This window comes from Haliotis rubra, unplaced genomic scaffold (assembly GCF_003918875.1).
Source record: "Haliotis rubra isolate DU_JTF1 unplaced genomic scaffold, ASM391887v1 Scf75, whole genome shotgun sequence".
Taxonomy (NCBI): Eukaryota; Metazoa; Mollusca; class Gastropoda; order Lepetellida; family Haliotidae; genus Haliotis; species Haliotis rubra.
The window spans coordinates 2,000,900-2,023,579 of NW_025767468.1; the positions used below are offsets into that span (position 1 = coordinate 2,000,900).

At 41.0% G+C, this 22,680-nt stretch overlaps 1 protein-coding gene across 1 annotated transcript in view; it reads right to left on the reverse strand.

Moving 5' to 3' along the window:
- The window catches only part of LOC124260084 (microtubule-associated serine/threonine-protein kinase 3-like), a 194,952-nt gene that overhangs the window by 110,053 nt on the left and 62,219 nt on the right, over positions 1-22,680 (reverse strand). Inside the window, 1 exon segment of the mRNA XM_046694332.1 lies at positions 17,302-17,331. Within this exon segment, the coding sequence (XP_046550288.1) occupies positions 17,302-17,331 (30 nt within the window).

Genomic DNA, 22,680 nt, shown 5'->3' on the forward strand with positions numbered 1-22,680 from the left:
TCTGAACAACAGGTAGTCTGACGCAGACAGACATTCACAAGAAATGTCTAACTTTGCCATAATGTGACATAAACATGGAATTGTGTAGTCTGTGTAAAGATTTAAAGCCATTAAACAATCATACATTATGGACGCTTTTCGGAAAAACAAAAATGGACAATATGAGATTATTATTTCATTATTGATCTTTTTTTTATTTTAATGTGCTTAACTCAAAAATGACTAAAATGTTTGTTTATTTAAAGTTTCTTGTCTTATCATTACTATTAATTTTCATATACTAGTATTTAGGAAGGGGAGGAAGAAAGCAGAGAAAAGAAGAGAGAAATATCATATACACTAGTCGGAAGGGTATACAATGTATGTGATCCACAATTCTCATTGTCACACTGACTTTGTGTGCTGGCCATTAGGCGCCTTACTCTGAAAGTGTGGGTTCGAATCCTGAATGGGACTCCACAAAAAAACATATCAAAACTGTAATTATCCTGAGAAAGTGTAATCCCAAATTTAACACATGTTTAAGAAATATTGCTCAAATAGTATTTGAATCTTGGAACCCTTCATGTTTCTTTTAAGATTATATTATGGTCATAACATAACCCATTGTCCTTTATCCTGAATTTTGAACACAGCGAAAGGTGTTGTATAAACATTTATTTAAACATTAGCAGCGAGTTAGTATGGTTATATGCCGCTTTTAGCAATATTCCAGCAATATCACAACAGGGAACACCAGAAATGGGCTTCACACATTGTACCCATGAAGGGAATAGAACCCAGCTTTTGGCGTGACGAGTGAACGCCTTAACAACTTGGCTATCACACCGCCCCCATGAACATACGCAAAACAAAACATCTATTCCAATGCAATGCAGGCAAGGCATATTTATTACAAGTATTCCTAAAGTACAATTTCCTGACTCTCCTATGACATGTTAGACCCGTGACGGTCCAGGTTAGAATGAGCCTTCAGTAACCCATGCTTGTCGTAAGAGACGACTAACGGGATCGGGTGGTCAGGCTCGCTGACTTGGTTGACACATGTAATCGGTTCCCCGTTGTGCAGATCGATGCTCATGCTGTTGATCACTGGATTGTGTGGTCAAGACTCGATTATTTACAGACCATCGCCATATAGCTGAAATATTGCTGAGTGCGGCGTAAAATTAAACTCACTCACTCACTATGATATGTTAACTGTTAAATTTCTTTCACACAAAAAACACCATGCAAAGAAAGAGATACCAGTAGTTCCCAGTGCAACTGATGGTGTTGAAGACAAGTATTCATAAGGTCATAACCAAGATGTTGCCCCCAGTCCTTCACATTCACGTAACTCATCTCCTCCACTCTTATACTGTCTTCAGGGAACTGATAATTGATTTAATTAATTGTCAAATATTCTGTGCACAGCCACAGGAGCTTTGCGGCTGAAGAAAATGATCAAATAATCTCGCAATGCGGACCAAGGGCTAGTCAGAATGATGGCATCACTTCTGGAACATAAGAACTTTCTAACAATCCACAGGTAGTCAAATTACCACATTGCCAGACATGCTAGACATTTCACACTGGGTAAACAACCAAAAAATAGTATTTTGTGACAATTCATGACAAATCATCAGGAAAAACACTCTTTCCTTTCTGTGTTACATGTTAAAGGAAAATTGATGAGTGGGGAAATTGTGTTCCTGGAATATGGAGAAATTAAATTAAATTCAACAGAACATAAAATTCATGTCGCCAAGAAACTTGAACTGTATAATTTCTTACCACAATAACATTCCGACTTTAAAAGCCTTCACCATCACCCCTAGCTTTTTTTTTTTGCCAGGAGTAATCAGACATATTTCAACACTTCCTGAAATGTGCTTCTAACAAATATTTCACCATCAAAATATAAAAAATAAGAATTGCTGAGGCAAATGTTTGCAAAAAGTTACAGAAATGAAGAGGGACTACTTAAGGAAGGCACATGTTTATATGTTGTATGTACGTATTTATAGTATTCATCCAAGTTAAGACATTTTACAGCTTCATCATAACAAAAAGATTAATCTTCGACAGAAAACTAGATATTCCGTTAAAACTGGTCAGCGATGACGTCAATGGCAAGACAGATCAATTTTCACTTGCACTTATTTCCATATAAGAACAATGAATCATAGTTGAAATAGGCTTGTTTCTAGTATAACATTCAAATCATGCCAAAAAGTAATGTTAAAAAGGATACCCTATTTGCTGAAGTTGTCATGAGTATGGCCATGTGAAGTATATAGTCTGTACAAAACATACTTGTCATCTCTTGTTCTAACTGGCTGAATTGTCTCTGAAGTCAGAACATGATACAGTCAGGATTCCAGTCTATTTCTTCAGCATTATTGTGTTTGGCAACACACACATATGAACTAACATGACACAAAGAAACATAAACATGTTCATAAGTTTTCGAAACTTTAATAGAAAAGAATATTCAGCATGTTGTTGACAATAATAAGTGAGTGAGTTTAGTTTTACGCCGCACTCAGCAATTCTTTGCATGGCGTTTTTTGTTTGAAAGAAATTTAACAGTTAACATGTCATAGTGAGTGAGTGAGTTTTACGCCACTCTCAGCAATATTTCAGCTATATGGCGGTGGTCTGTAAATAATCGAGTCTGGACCACACAATCCAGTGATCAACAACATGAGCATCGATCTGCGCAATTGGGAACCGATGACATGTGTCAACCAAGTCAGCGAGCCTGACCACCCGATCCCGTTAGTCGCCTCTTGCAACAACCATGGGTTACTGAAGGCCAACATTCTAACCCAGATCTTCATGGGTCTTGACAATAATGGATATAGGAGGATTTGTGACTAAAGATTCAATGTTACTGTTACCAACATTTCAGCTATGTCAGACTGTGGGCAACTAGAAAGCACTTTATTTAGTGTACACTTCACCCTGATTCTGTTGAAACAGTATGCAATTAACCCCTTCAGAAATGAAGTTGACTATTTGGGGGTCAAATAATGCTGCTTGAAACAGCATTTCAGGATTACAATCTGGGTGAATTGGATGTCACATTGAGAAGATCCTGACACTCATAAGGGAGGCAACTCTTCACAACCAACTGTTGTGCACAAAACTGACCTACCACCTCACAGCCATACAATATATATTTTCAACAAAAAATACTAGTTTTGAACTAAATGCTATACAAGAATATATGTTAAATGCATGCCCTATCATGAGCATTAAAATAACCAAAAAACAAATATACTTTTCCTGTATAAACAAAAGGATGTTCAGATGGTAAAACAAGAAACAGCAAAAAATGTTAACATCCAATAAAAATGCCATTTGTTTTAGATAAGAAATATATTCTCTTTTCTTCTGGCAGCTGAAGACTTATAGCAAGTCTCAAGTGACTCAGACAATGGAAGGATATTTATTACAAATAGTGATTAACAACTCAATAACTACATGAAACTAAGCTATAAATCCATAACGTATCTAATCAAATAATACCACAAACCAATAGAATGATCCTATTCCTACTTATTCCTCCTATTTTAAAGAGTGTGCTCAGGTTATTTGAAGTAAAAAAATATAATGCAGTATGAACAAAAAATCATTAGTATTCTAGCTTCCACTTAGGTCTTCAATTTGGTGGATCATCGAGTTGCTATATGGACACAATAAAACTGAGCTTATTAGACCAAACGAGGGAATGATCTTGGGCTGAAACCTAAGTGACTGTTACAAGCAAATAGGTGAACATGGTTTTGTCATAAATCTTATAGGTTCTTAGTTTCTAACCTTAAGGTCTTTTAGGATTGCATATTAACATTAAATTTCATTCTATAATGTAAAATATTTTGTGTGAGATACAATTCAGCCTTACAATGCCACCACATATCAATTACATATCTACAGAATATGTCAGTGTATGAAATAAGCCAAAAATCCAGCCAAACATCAGGGCTGGTAACTTGAAAATGTTACCAGACCAAAATGGTTTTAACCAGACCAAATATGGTGAATTTACTCAGATGTATGGAACATCCTAAAATTTTACCAGACCATTGGGCTGGCTAGCTGTAAATTTAGGCCGTCCGTCAGAAATCTAGACCATCTCGGGTGGTCGGACGGGCCTTATTTCATACACTGAATATGTCCACACACTAGATATCATCCTCTGAGTGGATGTACCGTAGATCAATTAGTGTGCTATAACACTTGGGCTTCAGAGCTGAAGGATTACAACCCAACACAACACCAATGAAATTAATTATGACCAACTACAATGGCATGATAAATCTGTTCTACTCACAGATCTTGAGAACCGCCATTTATCATGGTAACCGTAAGCCATACACGCAGATATTGTTGCTCCTTCAGAATGGAACTCCCATAGTGGAAAACCTAAGTTTACAATATTATCTGTTCAGTTGTCAAAACACTCCCAAGAAACTGTTTCACTTACCTAGACATCACTTCCCACTTTAGTACCCAATCTTTGCCACCTAACTGTCTTAGTAATGCTTACTACAGGTCACTGACATTTTGACCCCAATGTGATGCTTAAGACACCCATCGTTTAGCCCAGAATGAATATTACCCCATCTTTGTCTTCCTGTGCTTTGGCTTGTGGCAAATGGCACATTTGTTTCTGATACTTCCCATGATGGATAGGACATTGTTCTATGCCATTACCAAAGTTGAAGAAAGTTAAGGTAATTTTGGATGACATCAGCTGAGAAGTTGGCTTTACCCTGTTTTTATAATCTACCTTTTTGTTTTCAAAATCAACAAAAGAGATTATCCCGTCATACAAGTCCTATTCCTGTGATATATGAATATGTATGCTTGGAATCCCATTTTATTGCCAGAAGACTCAATGTGATACAGAATATCAGTATGCAACTCTGCTCTTGATGTAAGAAGACAAACTGAAATGTAATGGTTGTGTGGTATGATTTTACTGCCAGCAATAAAGCAAACAGGATCACTTTGAGAACACTTATAGACGGATCATACTACTTTGATATCATGTGTAAAACAACAGCAACAATACAGTGATACCATGTGAATAACTGCAACAATACTGTGATACCATGTGAATAACTGCAACAATACTGTGATATCATGTGTACAACAACTGCAACATTACTGTGATACCATGTGTAAACAGCAACAATACTGTGATACCATGTGTAAACAGCAACAATACTGTGATACCATGTGTAAACAGCAACAATACTGTGATATGTGTACAACTACTGCAACAATACTGTGATATGTGTAAAACAATAGCAACAATACTGTGATACCATGTGTAAACAGCAACAATACTGTGATACCATGTGTACAACTACTGCAACAATACTGTGATATCATGTGTACAACTACTGCAACAATACTGTGATACCATGTGTACATAACAGCAACAGTACTGTGAATGTTCTCTGAGTGGACACCTACAGGTTTCTTCAGGCAAGGTAATCTTACATCAACATGAATGAAGAAATAAATGCTTTGACAGTATCTTATTTTACTGCACATATCAGTGCTACTGGGAGTTTATTCTGATTACAGGACAAGCATCCCACACAGACACATGGACTAAGTAAGGACCTCAGCCTAAGCCTGGTTGGCTGAAGTACCCTTCAAACTGCATCTTTACACAAGACATTAGCCTCAAACATTCCTGCCCCACTTACGTCCCTCAACTGACTACATAATGCTTTTCTAGGACAGTGACCTCAGACGGGAGCCTAAAGTGAATGCTTACAACCTGCACAAAAGCAGAAGGTGCCCAAATTATGTCTGTTGGTGTATCGTAAGAGTATTTAAAGTTTCTCTTTAATCAAATTTTAAAAAATAAATTCAAATACCCATCTGGTCAAATAGACAAGGAAGAGGGTAAAATGCAATGCACCAGTGCACCAAATTAAAGATACATAAGGGGAAATCTGTTCAAAATTTTAAACAGCAGCAGCTGCTATACATTGGCTATGTAAATGATATAACCACATACTACTTTGTCCTTTGACTCATGTAAAGAATGGCATCGTGGTACCTACTCTGAACCCGAATCCTGTAGTTTTTCGAAATTCAAGACTTGGTAAAACCAAAACAGGACTTTCAAAAGTCAACAACGGTCCTAAAATTCTCAAAAAGCTTAACTTCTATTCAAGGTACATTTAGCTGCCCACCATTTTACAAAACACAGGATCTTTGTCAAGGTCGTTCTTCCATATCATTTCAAACATTATGAACATTGCATTGCTGAGATCATTAGTGTTGAAGCCTACTCCAGATGCCCCCTGGACCATGTAAGCCTAGATAAGACAACACGTGAATCATTATTCCACACCTCTGGCTTCACTTCAATCAGTAGGTCAGATCTTCACCAATGTGGCGAGCGTGTCAAGGATCATGGTCCTGGAGGAATGGTGTCAGCAAGGCTGTTGCCAAATGTCACTGTCCTTGTAAACTACCAGGTACATCATTACTGCATACCTGACTCTTGCAGCCAGAGGGCCAGATACTCTGGGACTCTTCCCACAGAGCCATCCTCTTGCATCTTCATCTTCAAGATGCTACATTTGCGGACCATGTGGAACATGGGCCATATTTTGAAAATACAGGCCGTATCATATCAGGAAATGTTATTCGTATCCACCTGCAAATCTCTCACCAACAGGTATGATGTTTTGTAGATTGAAGAGAACCACAGGTGGCAAGATGTCTTTGGCATCACAGTTAGGCAACTCTTAAAGGTGGTGCATCATAGCTGCCAAAATCTGCTGTTTTTGGCCAGAAATCCAAATTAGTTATCACTGGACAGTGATCTGTTGGCTGGTAAACATTAACTACCTGCAACCTCTTTTGGCCTCCCATGCTTAAGCATGTCATGACATATCCGAATATTGTTTAAAGTGGAAACAACTCACCATTTCATACATTTGGGAATATCTATGCTTTTCAAACAATCTAAGACTCAGAAATCAAATACATGGAAACCAGTGTCTGAATTTAGTTTATATTTTCTTCACAATCTTTTTTACATATTATCATCAACTGCTAAACAATAACTGCCGAACAACCCCTGAATATAATTAATGTCAAAACTTATACCATGTTTGCCTTTCAACCAAACTGCACCTCATTTCAGATTTTAATCCTGTTGAAGTTTTCTTGTACTTCCTATGTCCGGGACATACTGACATCAGAATTAATTATCTTTTTTAAAACCCAACTTATAAGGATTTCAACCCACAGCGACCATAACGGGAGATCAAAAGAATTCTCCACAATGTCTCTGTGATCATTAGATGGATCAAACCCATATTGTCACTACTTTTTCTGGGCATTATTGACACCTCTTCCACATGTAAAACCAGTCATTAAAGAAGACCAAGCTTTCATCTCAACACCACAACATGAAACTACAGCATCTAATTATTTTTCAACAACCCCTGCAAATTCATGACATCCAAGTGAGACTTGGTGATCTGAAACAGTCCTTGAAATGAGAGTTGGTAAATTGTGAAATGTTCCAGGAGCGCAATCACAGAAGAGAACTCGAATAATGGCTGTTTTTGTCTACAATCGATCCAGGGACAATTGAATCTGGTTGTCTGACACTGGAGTCACGCTCCCATGAGACAGGCTAGAGGATAAATACATAACTCTTCCCAATGTGACATCCTTGCAGAAACCCTGGTACTGGGACAGGTCAAGCACCAGACAAAGGACACTGGTGATGGGCTGCAATGCTAAACAAGCTCCAAAACTAATACGCAGATTCGAAATAGGAAAAGAAATTGCCCACCAATCTCTACCATATGATAACAAAATACATAACATCTTCTGCATGTGTTCTTTTTTACCTCCAGTTCTGGCAGCATTTGCATGATGTAAGACGTACTTGCATATACACATCAGAATTATCACTGAACCTTCTCTCATCTCATAGACCGCCTCCGTGGTGTAGTGGTTAGAGCATCCGCGCCGAGAGCTGAAGGTCGCGGGTTCGATCCCCGACCGCGTCATACCAAAAGACGTTAAAATATGGTACTTGTTGGTCCCTGCCTGGCTGTCGGCATTAATGGGTACAACAAGGACTGGTCGGCTTGGAGTCAGTATAATGTGTCTGAGTGGGGTATTCATGCTTCACTGCGGCATGATATCTCAGTGGGATAGCACTATAAAACCAGCTTCAGTCTGGGCTAGTACAAGCAGCCGCACATACACATAGCGAAATATTCTCAAGCACGACGATAAACCCAATTTCACTTCACCTCACCCTATCTCGAGATGTCCTTACATAACAATTACAAGTGAAGTGTGTGAGCTTAGAACAATGTTCCAGCAATATCACAGCAGCGGACATCAGAAATAGTCTTCACACATTGAACCCATGAGGGGGAATTGAACTCAGGTCTACAGTGTAAGGAGTGAACGCTTTAACCACTTGACGAGTGAAGTAGATGTTGTTTCAAACTATTCAGACTGGACCAGATGAACCAGTAGTTAGACATGGATCAGTGGTTTTATGCTGTTTTGAAGCAAACCCAGGCCTTCAACCTGTGAAGTGAATGCATTATCCACAGGGCTACCTACTGCCCTTCAATAGCATAAGGAACAATACCCAGACTCCTGCAGAGTAAGTGAGTGAGTTGGGTTCTACACCGCTTTTAGCAATATTCCAACAATATCACGGCAGGGGGGACACCAGAAATGGCCTTCACACATTGTACCCATGTAGGGAATCGAACCTAGGTCCTCGGAGTGATGAGCGAACACTTTAACCACTAGGTTACCCCACCGCCCCTCCTCGGAGTGACTGGATAGGGCCCTATTCCACAACTTAGTTACCACAAAGGCAATCATAATTCCTATTCTTTTAATGTTTGACACAGACTCACAGCAGTCATAGAGCTCAGATGGTTTTGTGGACTGGCCGCAAGCCAGATGTATGTCACCGTGCCCTGGTCTTACACTGGGACCATCTGATCCTCATATTAACCAGCTCATGAAAGGATGGGATGCTGAAGACCTTTCCTGTTTTGGAATCCTGGTGGATAATGACAACAAGATGGAAACACCTGTAACTGCATTGTGGATTTCAACAGAACCCATCAGTGGCCAACCTAAGCCAGTAGTAACTCAAACACGAACCGATGTGATACAAATCAAAGCCACCCACCAACCAAGCAACTCTCTGGATAATTGAAAAGGTATCATCTCTGGATCTATATTCCAGCCATTTGTTTGCCGGAGTGATCTATATGTCTGCTACCAAGCCTGCCCAGGCTGTGGGAACCAGGGTAATGTAGGAGCCATTAGCATAGCTGTAATTGTGCAGAAAGAAGATAACAGAGGATTCCAACAACATAAGTATAATTGTAGGGAAATAACATAATACAAGCCAGATGGATATACAGGGGGCGGGAGCTGGCTGGAGGTACAGGGATGAATGTGGGGGACACATGTGATGCATATGATAGTCTCATCAACATCACATGTTGTGTAAATGAGTATGCTCAGTTAGGGCTTATGATTGCAAAGCCAGGCCCTTCAAGAGGACTAATAAGATAAAAATTCTTAACCGAAAGGATTGGTAGGTTAGTTGGTTTGTGGTTTAATCCGAACTCAGCAATATTCCAGCTATATGGTGGCAGTCTGTAAATCATCCAGTCTGGACCAGACAATCTAGTGATCAACATCATGAGCATCGATCTATGGAATTGGGATACAATGAAATTAAAGGAAAGTTACAGAGAATTTATACCTTTAACAGCAAGATTTTAAAAAATAATTTTCTTTCAACTTGAAAACCATCTTAAAACACAACCCCATTCTTAAACATGCAGGGCTTGGTTTCAAATTGACACATGACTCCCATCACGAATACAAAGACTGAACAGTCCAAGAATCATAGGTTAAGTGGGCTGGTATAATGTGTGTGTGAGACAGGCATACAACACCAGTGTCTGGGTCCATATCAGGTGTTGGACATTTCATGGACACTTGATAGCAACAGGTCATGGGCCAAGAGTCAACGACATAGATACTGAGTCCCAAAGTGGGCCACCACCAGTAGATGTGTGATGCAGTCAATGACTTCGGCTTGACTGACTGACTGACTGACTGAGTTTAGTTTGACGCCGCTTTTAGCAATATTCCAGCAACATCACGGCGGGGGACACCAGAAATGGGCTTCACACATTGTGCCCATGTGGGGAATCGAACCCAGGTCTTCGGCGTGACGAGCCAGGGCTTTAACCACTACCGCCCCTTCTTCGGCTTGACAGTCTATTAACACCTGTTGTAAATAGTATTTCACTCATATCACAGCATAGCAACTGGAAGTGTTTCAAAAGAGTTGGTTGTGATGATGCTGATGATGACAATGCAAATATTTACAATCATATTGAATCTTCTTGTCAACACCTGATCAGCAGATGCTGGCTTGACTAAGGGAGACAACCCCTGAAGATCCAGGTTAGAATTGGTCTTCAGTAACCCATGCTTGTCGTAAGAGGCAACTAACGGGATCGGGTGGTCAGACTCGCTCACTTGGTTGACATATGTCATCGTATCCCAATTGCATAGATTGATGCTCATGCTGTTGATCCCTGGATTGTCTGGTCCAGACATGAATATTTACAGACCTCCGCCATGTAGCTAGAAACTGCTGAGTGCGACGTTAAACAATAACCAAACCAAACCAAACGAAAGGATGCAACACTGCACAGTGAACACCTTTATACCAATGGGCCAGTCATACACTGACAACTGAAAAGCACTTAATTTCCATCTGGATAAGATCACTGCACCAGGCTTTACCATTTATTTTTTCAATGATACACTCCCAGCACAGCAATTAATGAAAAGAAAACAAATTATCCAGAACAAGATCTGGTCTGATTTCATGTTTTTGAAGTCATTATTACACAGCAGGATCACAAATCACTTGAGAGAGTACTTACTGCTGTACATATTGCAACAGGTGGGTTTAAATACTATCATCAAAATTCCTACCCAACCCACCCTCATCACCTTTCTGGCTAATTACATCGCCATCCTGAATTTCAAGCACGCCTTCCGCTCTTCTCGAATTAATAATCCAGTCTGAGGAATGAAACTAATGATTGAATTCAGATTTCGACTTTGCGCATTTCTATATTGAGAGGCAGTAGCAGGAAACTATGACATTAACCTATTGCAAGGGTATTAAAGCCTGCAGATGTTGGTGGAGAAGTGGTCATCCAACTAGACGTATCATTAATCTTCATATTTTTAATAACAAGAAATGTTGCATTTCCAGAGATTTGGCTGTTATCCACACTAGAAGTGACGTGTGAGGCATTTTGCCAGTCATTACGTCTATCAATACTTCTAAACTCATTACAAGTTTTTCTTCCATCTTTCACATTTCCTGAGAATTTTTCAATCTCCAAATTTCAGCAGTTGCAAATGACAGAAATAGAAAACAACTTTTAAAATACCCATTTCTGCGAGTCTTGATCAAAACAACAGCTAGTGCTTTGATAAAAATCAGATACGTTTGAAATCAAAATGGTGCTTTGGTCTCACTACTTTCATTTGGTCAATCATGTTCTTCAAAAGACAAAATAATTAGACCCCAAATCTGGCACCCCTCAGTACAAGCACTGCTTAGGGTATGGTGAGACTGCATCAGACTGGTCATTATTTGGTGCCAGTCTTTCCAATAGCTACAAAACCAGTTCTGTCAATACTCAAGCACAATTGTTGCCCACTAACCCAATCTTAGTCGCCTTTTAAGATGATTGTGAGGTAATTGGGACCTTTTCTACTCTACAATTCCCACTGGGATACTGTAGGGTGTGATTAGCCATGGAAGAAGAAGACCATTCATTTGCATGTGTATACTCTGTGATCATTGCAGGAGGATTATTGGTTGCCTCAGCTATAGGATTTATCACAGGAGTAATGGTTCCATCAATGTCTGACAGGATGAATGCTAAGGTTGAAACTTGTTTTATAGCTCTACTTGGGAACTCAAATGCCTTTCCAGAAGCATATTTGTTGGTAGATAGTGAAATTTTTAAAATTATTTTTGACTCTTTACAAAAGTTACATTTTTTCAATTCCTTCAAATTATTGCCAGGTATTTTGTTCATCCTTAACAAATATTAGAACCAGTATTAGCAGAGTTTTAAAAACTGGTTGATTGCTGTATCAGCAAGTGTGAACATCACCCAGATTGTAGACAGCTATGACGGCCAAATGTGAACATCACCTGGATGGGTGACTGCCACATAGTGTGAACATCACCTGGATGGGTGACTGCCACATAGTGTGAACATCACCTGGATGGGTGACTGCCACATAGTGTGAACATCACCTGGATGGGTGACTGCCACATAGTGTGAACATGACCTGGATGGGTGACTGCCACATAGTGTGAACATCACCTGGATGGGTGACTGCCACATAGTGTGAACATGACCTGGATGGTTGACTGCCATGGGATGGGTGACTGCCACATAGTGTGAACATCACCTGGATGGGTGACTGCTATGGGTGACATAGTGTGAACATCACCTGGATGGGTGGCCACATAGTGACATGCCACATGAACATCACCTGGATGGGTGACTGCCACATAGTGTGAACATCACCTGGATGGGTGACTGCCAACCATAGTGTGAACATCACCTGGATGGGTGACTGCCACATAGTGTGAACCATCACCTGGATGGGTGACTGCCACATGTGTGAACATCACCTGGATGGGTGACCACGCCAGCCACATAGTGTGAACATCACCTGGATGGGTGACTGCCACATGTGAACATCACCTGGATGGGTGACTGCCACATAGTGTGAACATCACCTGGATGGGTGACTGACAGCCACATAGTGTGAACATCACCTGGGGTGGTGTGAACATGACTGCCACATAGTGTGAACATCACCTGGATGGGTGACTGCCACATAGTGTGAACATCACCTGGATGGGTGACTGCCACATAGTGTGAACATGACCCTGGATGGGTGACTGACACCACATAGTGTGAACATCACCTGGATGGGTGACTGCCACATAGTGTGAACATCACCTGGATGGGTGACTGCCACATAGTGTGAACATCACCTGGATGGGGGTGACTGCCACATAGTGTGAACATCACCTGGATGGGTGACTGAACATCACCTGGATGGGTGACTGCCACATAGTGTGAACATCACCTGGATGGGTGACTGCCACACCTGGATGGGTGACTGTAGAACATCACCTGGATGGGTGACTGCCACATAGTGTGAACATCACCTGGATGGGTGACTGCCACATAGTGTGAACATGACCTGCTGCCACATAGTGTGAACATGTGGGTGACTGCCACATAGTGAACATCACCCGACCTGGATGGGTGACTGCCACATAGTGTGAACATCACCTGGATGGGTGACTGCCACATAGTGTGAACATCACCTGGATGGGTGACTGCCACATAGTGTGAACATCACCTGGATGGGTGACTGCCACATAGTGTGAACATCACCTGGATGGGTGACTGCCACATAGTGTGAACATCACCTGGATGGTGACTGGATGGGTGACTGCCACATAGTGTGAACATCACCTGGATGGGTGACTGCCACATAGTGAACATCACCTGGATGGTGACTGCCACATAGTGTGAACATCACCTGGATGGGTGACATGCCTGGACATAGTGTGAACATAGTGTGAACATCACCTGGATGGGTGACTGCCACATAGTGTGAACATCACCTGGATGGGTGACTGCCACATAGTGTGAACATCACCTGGATGGGTGACTGCCACATAGTGTGAACATCACCTGGATGGGACTGCCACATAGTGACATCACCTGGATAGTGACTGCCACATGAACCTGGATGGATGGGTGACTGCCACATAGTGAACATCACCTGGATGGGTGACTGCCACATAGAACATCACCTGGATGGGTGACTGCCACATAGTGTGACTGCCACATGACATCACCTGGATGGGTGACTGCCACATAGTGTGAACATCACCTGGATGGGTGACTGCCACATAGTGTGAACATCACCTGGATGGGTGACTGCCACATAGTGTGAACATCACCTGGATGGGTGACTGCCACATAGAGTGTGAACATCACCTGGATGGGTGACTGCCACATAGTGTGAACATCACCTGGATGGGTGACTGCCACATAGTGTGAACATCACCTGGATGGGTGACTGCCACATAGTGTGAACATCACCTGGATGGGTGACTGCCACATAGTGTGAACATGACCTGGATGGGTGACTGCCACATAGTGTGAACATGACCTGGATGGGTGACTGCCACATATGTGATGGGTGACTGCCACATAGTGAACAACATCACCTGGATGGGTGACTGCCACATGTGTGAACATCACCTGGATGGGTGACTGCCACATAGTGTGAACATGACCTGATGGGTGATGCCACATGGTGTGAAAATCACCTGTGGGTGACTGCCACATAGTGTGAACATCACCTGGATGGGTGACTGCCACATAGTGTGAACATCACCCATGTGATGGGTGACTGCCACATAGTGTGAACATCACCTGGATGGGTGACTGCCACATAGTGTGAACATCACCTGGATGGGTGACTGCCACATAGTGTGAACATCACCTGGATGGGTGACTGCCACATAGTGTGAACATCACCTGGATGGGTGACTGCCACATAGTGTGAACATCACCTGATGAAGGCCACATAGTAGTGACTCACCCACATAGTGTGAACATCACCTGGATGGGTGACTGCCACATAGTGTGAACATCACCTGGATGGGTGACTGCCACATAGTGTGAACATCACCTGGATGGGTGACTGCCACATAGTGTGAACATCACCTGGATGGGTGACTGCCACATAGTGTGAACATCACCTGGATGGGTGACTGCCACATAGTGTGAACATCACCTGGATGGTGACTGACTGCCACATAGTGTGAACATCACCTGGATGGGTGACTGCCACATAGTGTGAACATCACCTGGATGGGTGACTGCCACATAGTGTGAACATCACCTGGATGGGTGACTGCCACATACCTGGATGGGTGACTGCCACATAGTGTGAACATCACCTGGATGGGTGACTGCCACATAGTGTGAACATCACCTGGATGGGTGACTGCCACATAGTGTGAACATGACCTGGATGGGTGACTGCCACATAGTGTGAACATCACCTGGATGGGTGACATAGTGTGACATGCCACATAGTGTGAACATGATGGGTGACCTGGATCACCTGGATGGGTGACTGCCACATAGTGTGAACATCACCTGGATGGGTGACTGCCACATAGTGTGAACATCACCTGGATGGGTGACTGCCACATAGTGTGCACATCACCTGGATAGCTGTCAGCCATTACAGCTATGTGTGAACATCTCCTGGATTGTTGTCTGTTATGGCTGGCTCACAGTATGAAACATATTCAACCGTGGCTAGCACACCAACATCTGACAGCTAGGTTGCATGTCAAGGTTGTCTCATTCAGGTTGCCAAGACATAGTTGTATAATACTGACGTCACACAACATACATTGTCTTGCCACCTGTGAAATATCCTTCACCTGAGAAATTCCAACCCAGGGACATCAGGGACATCAGGCATACCACAGTGGGATTGTTACATAGCACCTGAAATTTGAACTAGCTTTTATATAGCACATTCATGTTTCATGAAAAAGCATTAACATTCAGCAGATAAGAAACCAACATTACTTTAAAAGCTATACGGCTTGTTTCGAGATACAATCACCAAGTCAGCTGTTATAATCAGCTGTTTCCATCCACAACTGTAACCATGTGCTTGTATAATGAAGTACACCAAAGGACAAATACGTGACAGTTCATAAGTCCTACAAAAGTCTTCAGTCCAAATGAAAATAATCAGTAATGATTTAATATCTGTAAATCATTTACAAACATTGCTACAAATTTTTCAGTTCAACATCAAGAGAATAGAATATTATCTAATAAGATTTACAAATCATCCGTTCAGACAGATTCAGTTTTATAAATTCCATTCTATAGAGAGGAACTTTTAATGTTATTTGACCACAGTACATAATTAAAGGCTGGGAATGGACTATGATTTATATTGGTCACAGTTAATTGGGCTTCCATATTTCGAGTGGATATTAGCTTGGTCGGTCCATCGTAGGAACTATGTCACGAACTCAACGTCATCATCTTCAATTATTGCTTGTATTGTTTCGCCATGACGTCAAGTCGTGCAGTCGTGGGTTTAAGGCTGCTTTGCAATCAATCAAAACAAATGAACAATTGGTGTGAACTAGCCACTCAGCATAAAGAGAAATTATAAAGGTCAGTGAGGATTACTGAAAACTCACCAGCATTCTGAACCTACGTGGAATATTAATGAAATAAGCAGAAAAGCTGTTAATGTTAGTTCTTACTAATGTCAAAATAACAAGTAACTTCATTCCTCTAAAGTAAGACCTTTAACCATTCCATTCAACTTTAGATTGGGATAATCAAATATTTCAGATATATTCAAGTATACTCTTGACATAATATCATAATCAGTTTCGTGTATCATGAAAACATTATAATAATAATGTAATTTTCAGCAAAAAATTGAAACATGGAAAATACACTTTTTTTCAAAACCAAAATTAATCTATCAATCAAGAACACATCCTTTATTCAACCAAACATACAATCTTCTGGAATAAAAATCTGTCCTTCTAAGTTCAATATTGACAACCAATCGGGCCCAATAAACCAGTCAAACTGCATATTTTCAAGACCACCATTCCCTGAGCACGCCTGCAGTAAGCGACTCAAGTCGCCCACGTAGTCATTATCGCTTTTTCCCAATCACTGTCCATTGATTGTAATGTTGGCTGAACTGAAAGCCTCGGCATCGAGATCGACAATAAACCAAGGGTGTTTTTAGGTGATTAGTGGACACTTGACCTTGAGCATAAAACTGTGCATTCTGAACACTTGGAAACTTAACGACCACAAACTGCACTCCAAGACATTTTTTTACCACTAAGTTGTAAGTAGACGGTGTGTTAATGAGATTATGACATGAGTTGCGTGCCAGTATATAACGGCATGTAATATTGTGAGGTAAATGCTGACTGTATGTAGTGCTAGGTTAATGCGGGCAATATTGTCACAGCAGGAATACATCATATAAACTGGGAGGTCAATATATATTAACTGGTGGAATTCTATATACTAGTATATAGACATATACCATACTTACATGCCTCCGGGGTCCTACATACTTAAGTCCCTAAAATCATCATCAAGAAAATGGAATAAGCCTAATGATCAAAGTAAGGACTAGTAATTTTTAGACACAACACCTAGAAACAAACTGTCAACAATTAAGTTTAAGTTAATGCCTTTAAAACTATTTCTCAATCAGGAAGAGAGTTTTTATGGATGTCAGCTTCTATATTGTGAGGTACATAATGTTTCGGAGTATATCCTTACTCTGTCATCAAACTGACATCCATTAAAAAACTCTTTTCCTTATCTGCATCACTTTTAAATGTGATTCAAAAATCTATTTCTCAATAGTTTGCCTCCTATGTACAACTCGAAAATGATCAAGAAAATTTTATACATTGAGTATCAATTACAGAGAACAATCTAGTTATTTTGTCATACACATCACCTGAAAAAAAAGGGTGTATTATAACGGTTTGACTTAAAATCTTTGATTTAAATGCTTCTTACAAAATCTCACCGTTTTGGTTTTGTTATGCGTGTTTACCAAGAACAAGAACTCCTCCATCATTGTCATGTTTCAATGAGAAATCACACTCATTGTTTACGAAGCCTTATTGTTTTCCTACATCTTTAACAGTAATCGGCACTGAAATGTGGTATTCATACTCCTGTACACAGCAACACTAACACTCAAAATGTGACCTAATCAATAACAGACTTGAGATGACAGCTTTAATTACAAATTCCTCTACATGGAACAATACATTGGAAAAAATATGGAACTAAATTACCCATTCATTCTATAATTGAGGTGCCGTGTAAAGAAGCTTGAATTGTTTTTTATTTGAAATAGATATGTCATACAATACAGATCACTGAAGTTGATTGAAATTCACATAAATCGCATAAATTATTTATCCTCACTGCACTGAAATGTAAAACATATATACTTCAGGAATAAAAATGTTGAAAAATAATAGAACAATGTTGAAAAATAATAGAAAAAAGTTGAAAAATGATAGAAAATGATTCACAGAAGGAACGACACCAATGGGTAAAGAAAAATGATGAATGACATGAACCTAACGATTCCAATGAATTATGAAATGTAAGGCAACCTACAGTGGTTGGTGCATCTCCCTCGGATTCTGTGTCCGTGAAGGAAGTTATCCGGACCCGGAGCATGCATCCTCTTCTTCGTACAATTACTGGAACCTCCTCTTCATAGACTGTTGACTCGTTTAGTTTCAGTTCGTTTGGTACACATTGATATCCAGTAATGTCTTCCGATCTTCCATTCTGAGACATGATCCTGTCGATATCACTCAAGACGGTATTAACAAAATATGACGATTTTCTCGTTGGTACTTCTCCATATTATGATTACAGTTCATCAGCCCATCTTTTAAAGTTAACACTGTAAACGAAATGTCGGAGAGCAGATGAGTTGTAGTCCTTCCACCCTGGTCACCATTGTGGTCTGTTGCAGTTGTCTCTGGACACAGGGTAATCACCAGAGTCCAGCTGATGAGGTTCCTGTCTTCTGCCAGCTTCCTGGCACAACTTCCTAGTCAGGACTGAAAAGAGTCTTCCTCACATTGCAACTCGCATGGAAATGTTTTTAAGCTGCGCGGTATTCAGAGGATGGTGATCCACATCTCAGAAGCTGTTAATCAATACCTACGCCAATGATATCTGTGTGGGAGAGGAGAGCAACTGCCTGAACCATGAGCAGACGCACAAAGTCAAAAGGGGGAGGACTGACCCTCAGAAAGGCTGTGTTCCACCTGTCACACTCCACCCACAGACTATCACACTGATTCCACTTCCGACCTCAGGTGCTCCCTTCCACCATGTACGCAGGCTCGGCTTTGTCTCCTGAGTACTACTCTGTTTAACAACTCTTCCAAAAGGTTGCTTCCACCGAGCCAATTGTTTCTTTTACGTCAGTGAAGGAAGCGCGCGGACAGCAATTGCTCAAGAATGTAGGGCTGTGATCGGAGTGAATACAAACCAGTCGATATATGAACGTCTTTGAGTGTGGTGGGTGCTCCCCTGCTGCTCGGAACATCCTGCTGTGTGTGTGTGTACAGTTATGCTCAGACAGTGGTCACAGGGCTTGAACCTCTATCTAATCCTACTTATTGTCAATTACATGCAACACAGTCAACCGAGAACCACTAAGTAGTGGAAATCCCAAGAGCCAAAGGGATTCTCTCTCACACTTGACCAAACAGACTAAATCTACCTCGGCACACTAACAGCCGCTTTCCAGGTACACTGTCAAAACATAATGACCTGCCGCTATAAAGCATTAATTATTGGTCGTATAGCAGCCCACAGCCTCCTGGCCCAGCTCACACATTTCAGGTCACAATACACCCAGAATTCAACACAGAAACACTATATCAAATTCCTCCAGCTATGCACATGTAAAAATGGCTAATGTCTTAGTTTTTGAGATTCTTTGTTGTGTGAGTGGATGTCTGTGAGGTAAACAAACTGGTAGCTGGGGAAAGAATTTCTACCAGCTGGCTACACAGCCCAGTCTCCTCCTCAGCACCGAATACCTGACTACAGTGGCAACAGAGATTCCCATAGAATTATCAAGCATGCATAAGGGCTCCGCTCTCAGACCAGTCCAACTGAATCACTTGCTATGAAAGGCCTGCTATATATTCCCACCTATAGCCATGGTATTGATTTGTTCACACAGCTTGTTCACATATAAACAATATCCCTCTCAGCACCAAAACAACAGACTCATCATGCGAGCAGTCCAATGTTTCACGACACAACGGTTAGTTATGTACATCTAGGGAGATAAACGAGTCTCTGTTGGCTGATAATGGACTCCAGTGAATGAATCTGTCCCAGATCGTCCCAGTATTCAGTGCAAATCAAGATGACATTTAGACAACGTCACAGTCTTTGACACAGCTTGAAAACAGTTTGGTTATTTATCACACTTTAAAACTGAAAATCTGTCACTGTTGCCTCACAACACACAAATTGTACATGCCAGAGTTATAAGGACTGTGATGACACATGTAAGTTACTTATCTCAGCTCTTCATGATATGGTCACAGTCACTATCAGTGAAACACACACGTCACAGAGACCGCCTGTGAGGTCACCGCAGTTCATTCCTTTCATGAAATTAGCATGTCAACATGTTGAAAGTCAATACAGATCCATCTCAGCATTTCCACATGTTTGCTCAGTTTCATCCTACATAACAATGAAAATAAAATTCCCATTTCAAATGAACTTCTGCACATGCAATGTCATCCTACGCCATGACGTCAATGAATTATACACAGATGTCACATGCAGTTACCTAAAGTCCAACAGGTAGCGATATTCATCCCAGAAACTGATCCTCCAGCTCAGATTGTCTCCGCAGTGTAAGAAGTACAGCAAGGGACTTTTGAGGCCTTTTGAGTGAGCAAGTTAATAATTAATCATATCGACAATATTTCAGCCATATTGTGATGAGAACAATTAATACATTAAATATGAATATATGAATATATGTAGAACAGAAAAACATGTTGTCAAAGGACAACTAAAGTATCACAGATTTGGACTTAAAACTAGCGTGCTATCATAAAACGATATCACTATTATAGAAAACAACACAACATAAAACAGGGTGCAGATCACCAGCAACTGAAGGTAGATCACAATACGAGGACCATACAGACAGTAACAGGCGTTTTGTACAAATCAAGACGTGTTACTCTCAGGTATGATGACACACCAAGTTATTCAGGGCCTAGCTCCACAGGAATCTCAGCTGTTTCAAGCCCCATGTTTTATCATCAGTTTCCAATAGCTGCTGTAGCAGCTTGTGGGGATAGCCACTATTTTGCTTGATCACAAATGGTCACTTCGACACAAACCTATTAGGTAGGTGAAATGTGGTTTAACACTGTTCGAGATTATTGCTCTGAAATTTAGCCTTAGAAATAAAGTTCAAAGTCCAAAATAAGTAACATATAATCCAAATGGAGCCCATAACAATGCTTAACTTTAGGCTCAACCTGAGGCAATCTAGACTTGCCAAATCAGCCTAGACTTGACTTGACTCCCTTTTCAATGTGTTCTCAAGGGTCTGTGGATGAGTGAGAGTATGGTTTTATGCCACTTTTAGCAATATTCCAGCAATATCACAGTGGGGGACACGAAAAATGGAATTCACACATTGTATCCCATTGTGGGAAATCAAACCCAGTTCTTTGGCATGACGAGCTAACACCTTAACCACCAGGCTACCCCACCACCCCTCAAGGGTTTGGGACACAGTGACTTTAGTTTTGCACTACTTTTAGCTATATTCATGGTTAGGGGCACCAGAAATGGGCTTCACACAATGTACCCATGTGGGGAATTGAACCTGGATCTTTGACATGACAAGCGAACGCTTCAACCACTAGGCTACCTCACCACCCTCAAGGATCTGGGACCTAGACTGGCACATGTATATTTGTATAATTTGGCAGATGTTATAGTGCCTTCCCACTGAGTGAGTGAGTGAGTGAGTGAGTGAGTTTAGTTTTAGCCGCACTCAGCAATATTACAGCTATATGGCGGTCGGTCTGTAAATAATGGAGTCTGGACCAGACAATCCAGTGATCAACAGCATGAGCATCAATCTGCGCAATTGGGAACCGATGACATATATCAACCAAGTCAGCGAGACTGACCACCCGATCCCGTTAGTCGCCTCTTAAGACAAGCATAGTCGCCTTTTGTGGCAACCATGCGTTGCTGAAGACCTATTCTACCCCGGATCTTCACGGGTCCATCCCACTGAGAGAGTGAGTGAGTGAGTGAGTGAGTGAGTGAGTGAGTGAGTGAGTGAGTGAGTGAGTGAGTGAGTGAGTGAGTGAGTGAGTGAGTGAGTGAGTGAGTGAGTGAGTGAGTGAGTGAGTGAGTTTAGTTTTACGCAGCGCTCCCACCCATATGGCGCCATCCCACTGAGACACAATGGAGGTGATCATGGATACCCTGTTCACAGTAAACTGACCCTAAGTGAATAACGGACATGATCTATCCCCTGAATCCAAGGCAGAGTAACAGGTACCATCTTTTAACAATTTTGTAAATATAAATGTAAGTATGCCCATGTTGCATATAGAAATTGAATTTGTGACATGTGTTGTTTTTGTGGATTGATTTGAATCAGATGTTACTTATACTGTTTAAACAAGGATTGATTATCAGATATGAATGATTCTTTTGTACTTTAGCTGAAATGCTGCTAGGCAAACAATGGAATACAAAATATGAAACATAACAAAAATCCCAAAGAACACACATGACCGAATCATCAATTTGCAATGGCTTTGACAAGTTATTGTTCATGTGCAATGGCTTTGACAAGTTATTGTTCATGTGCGCC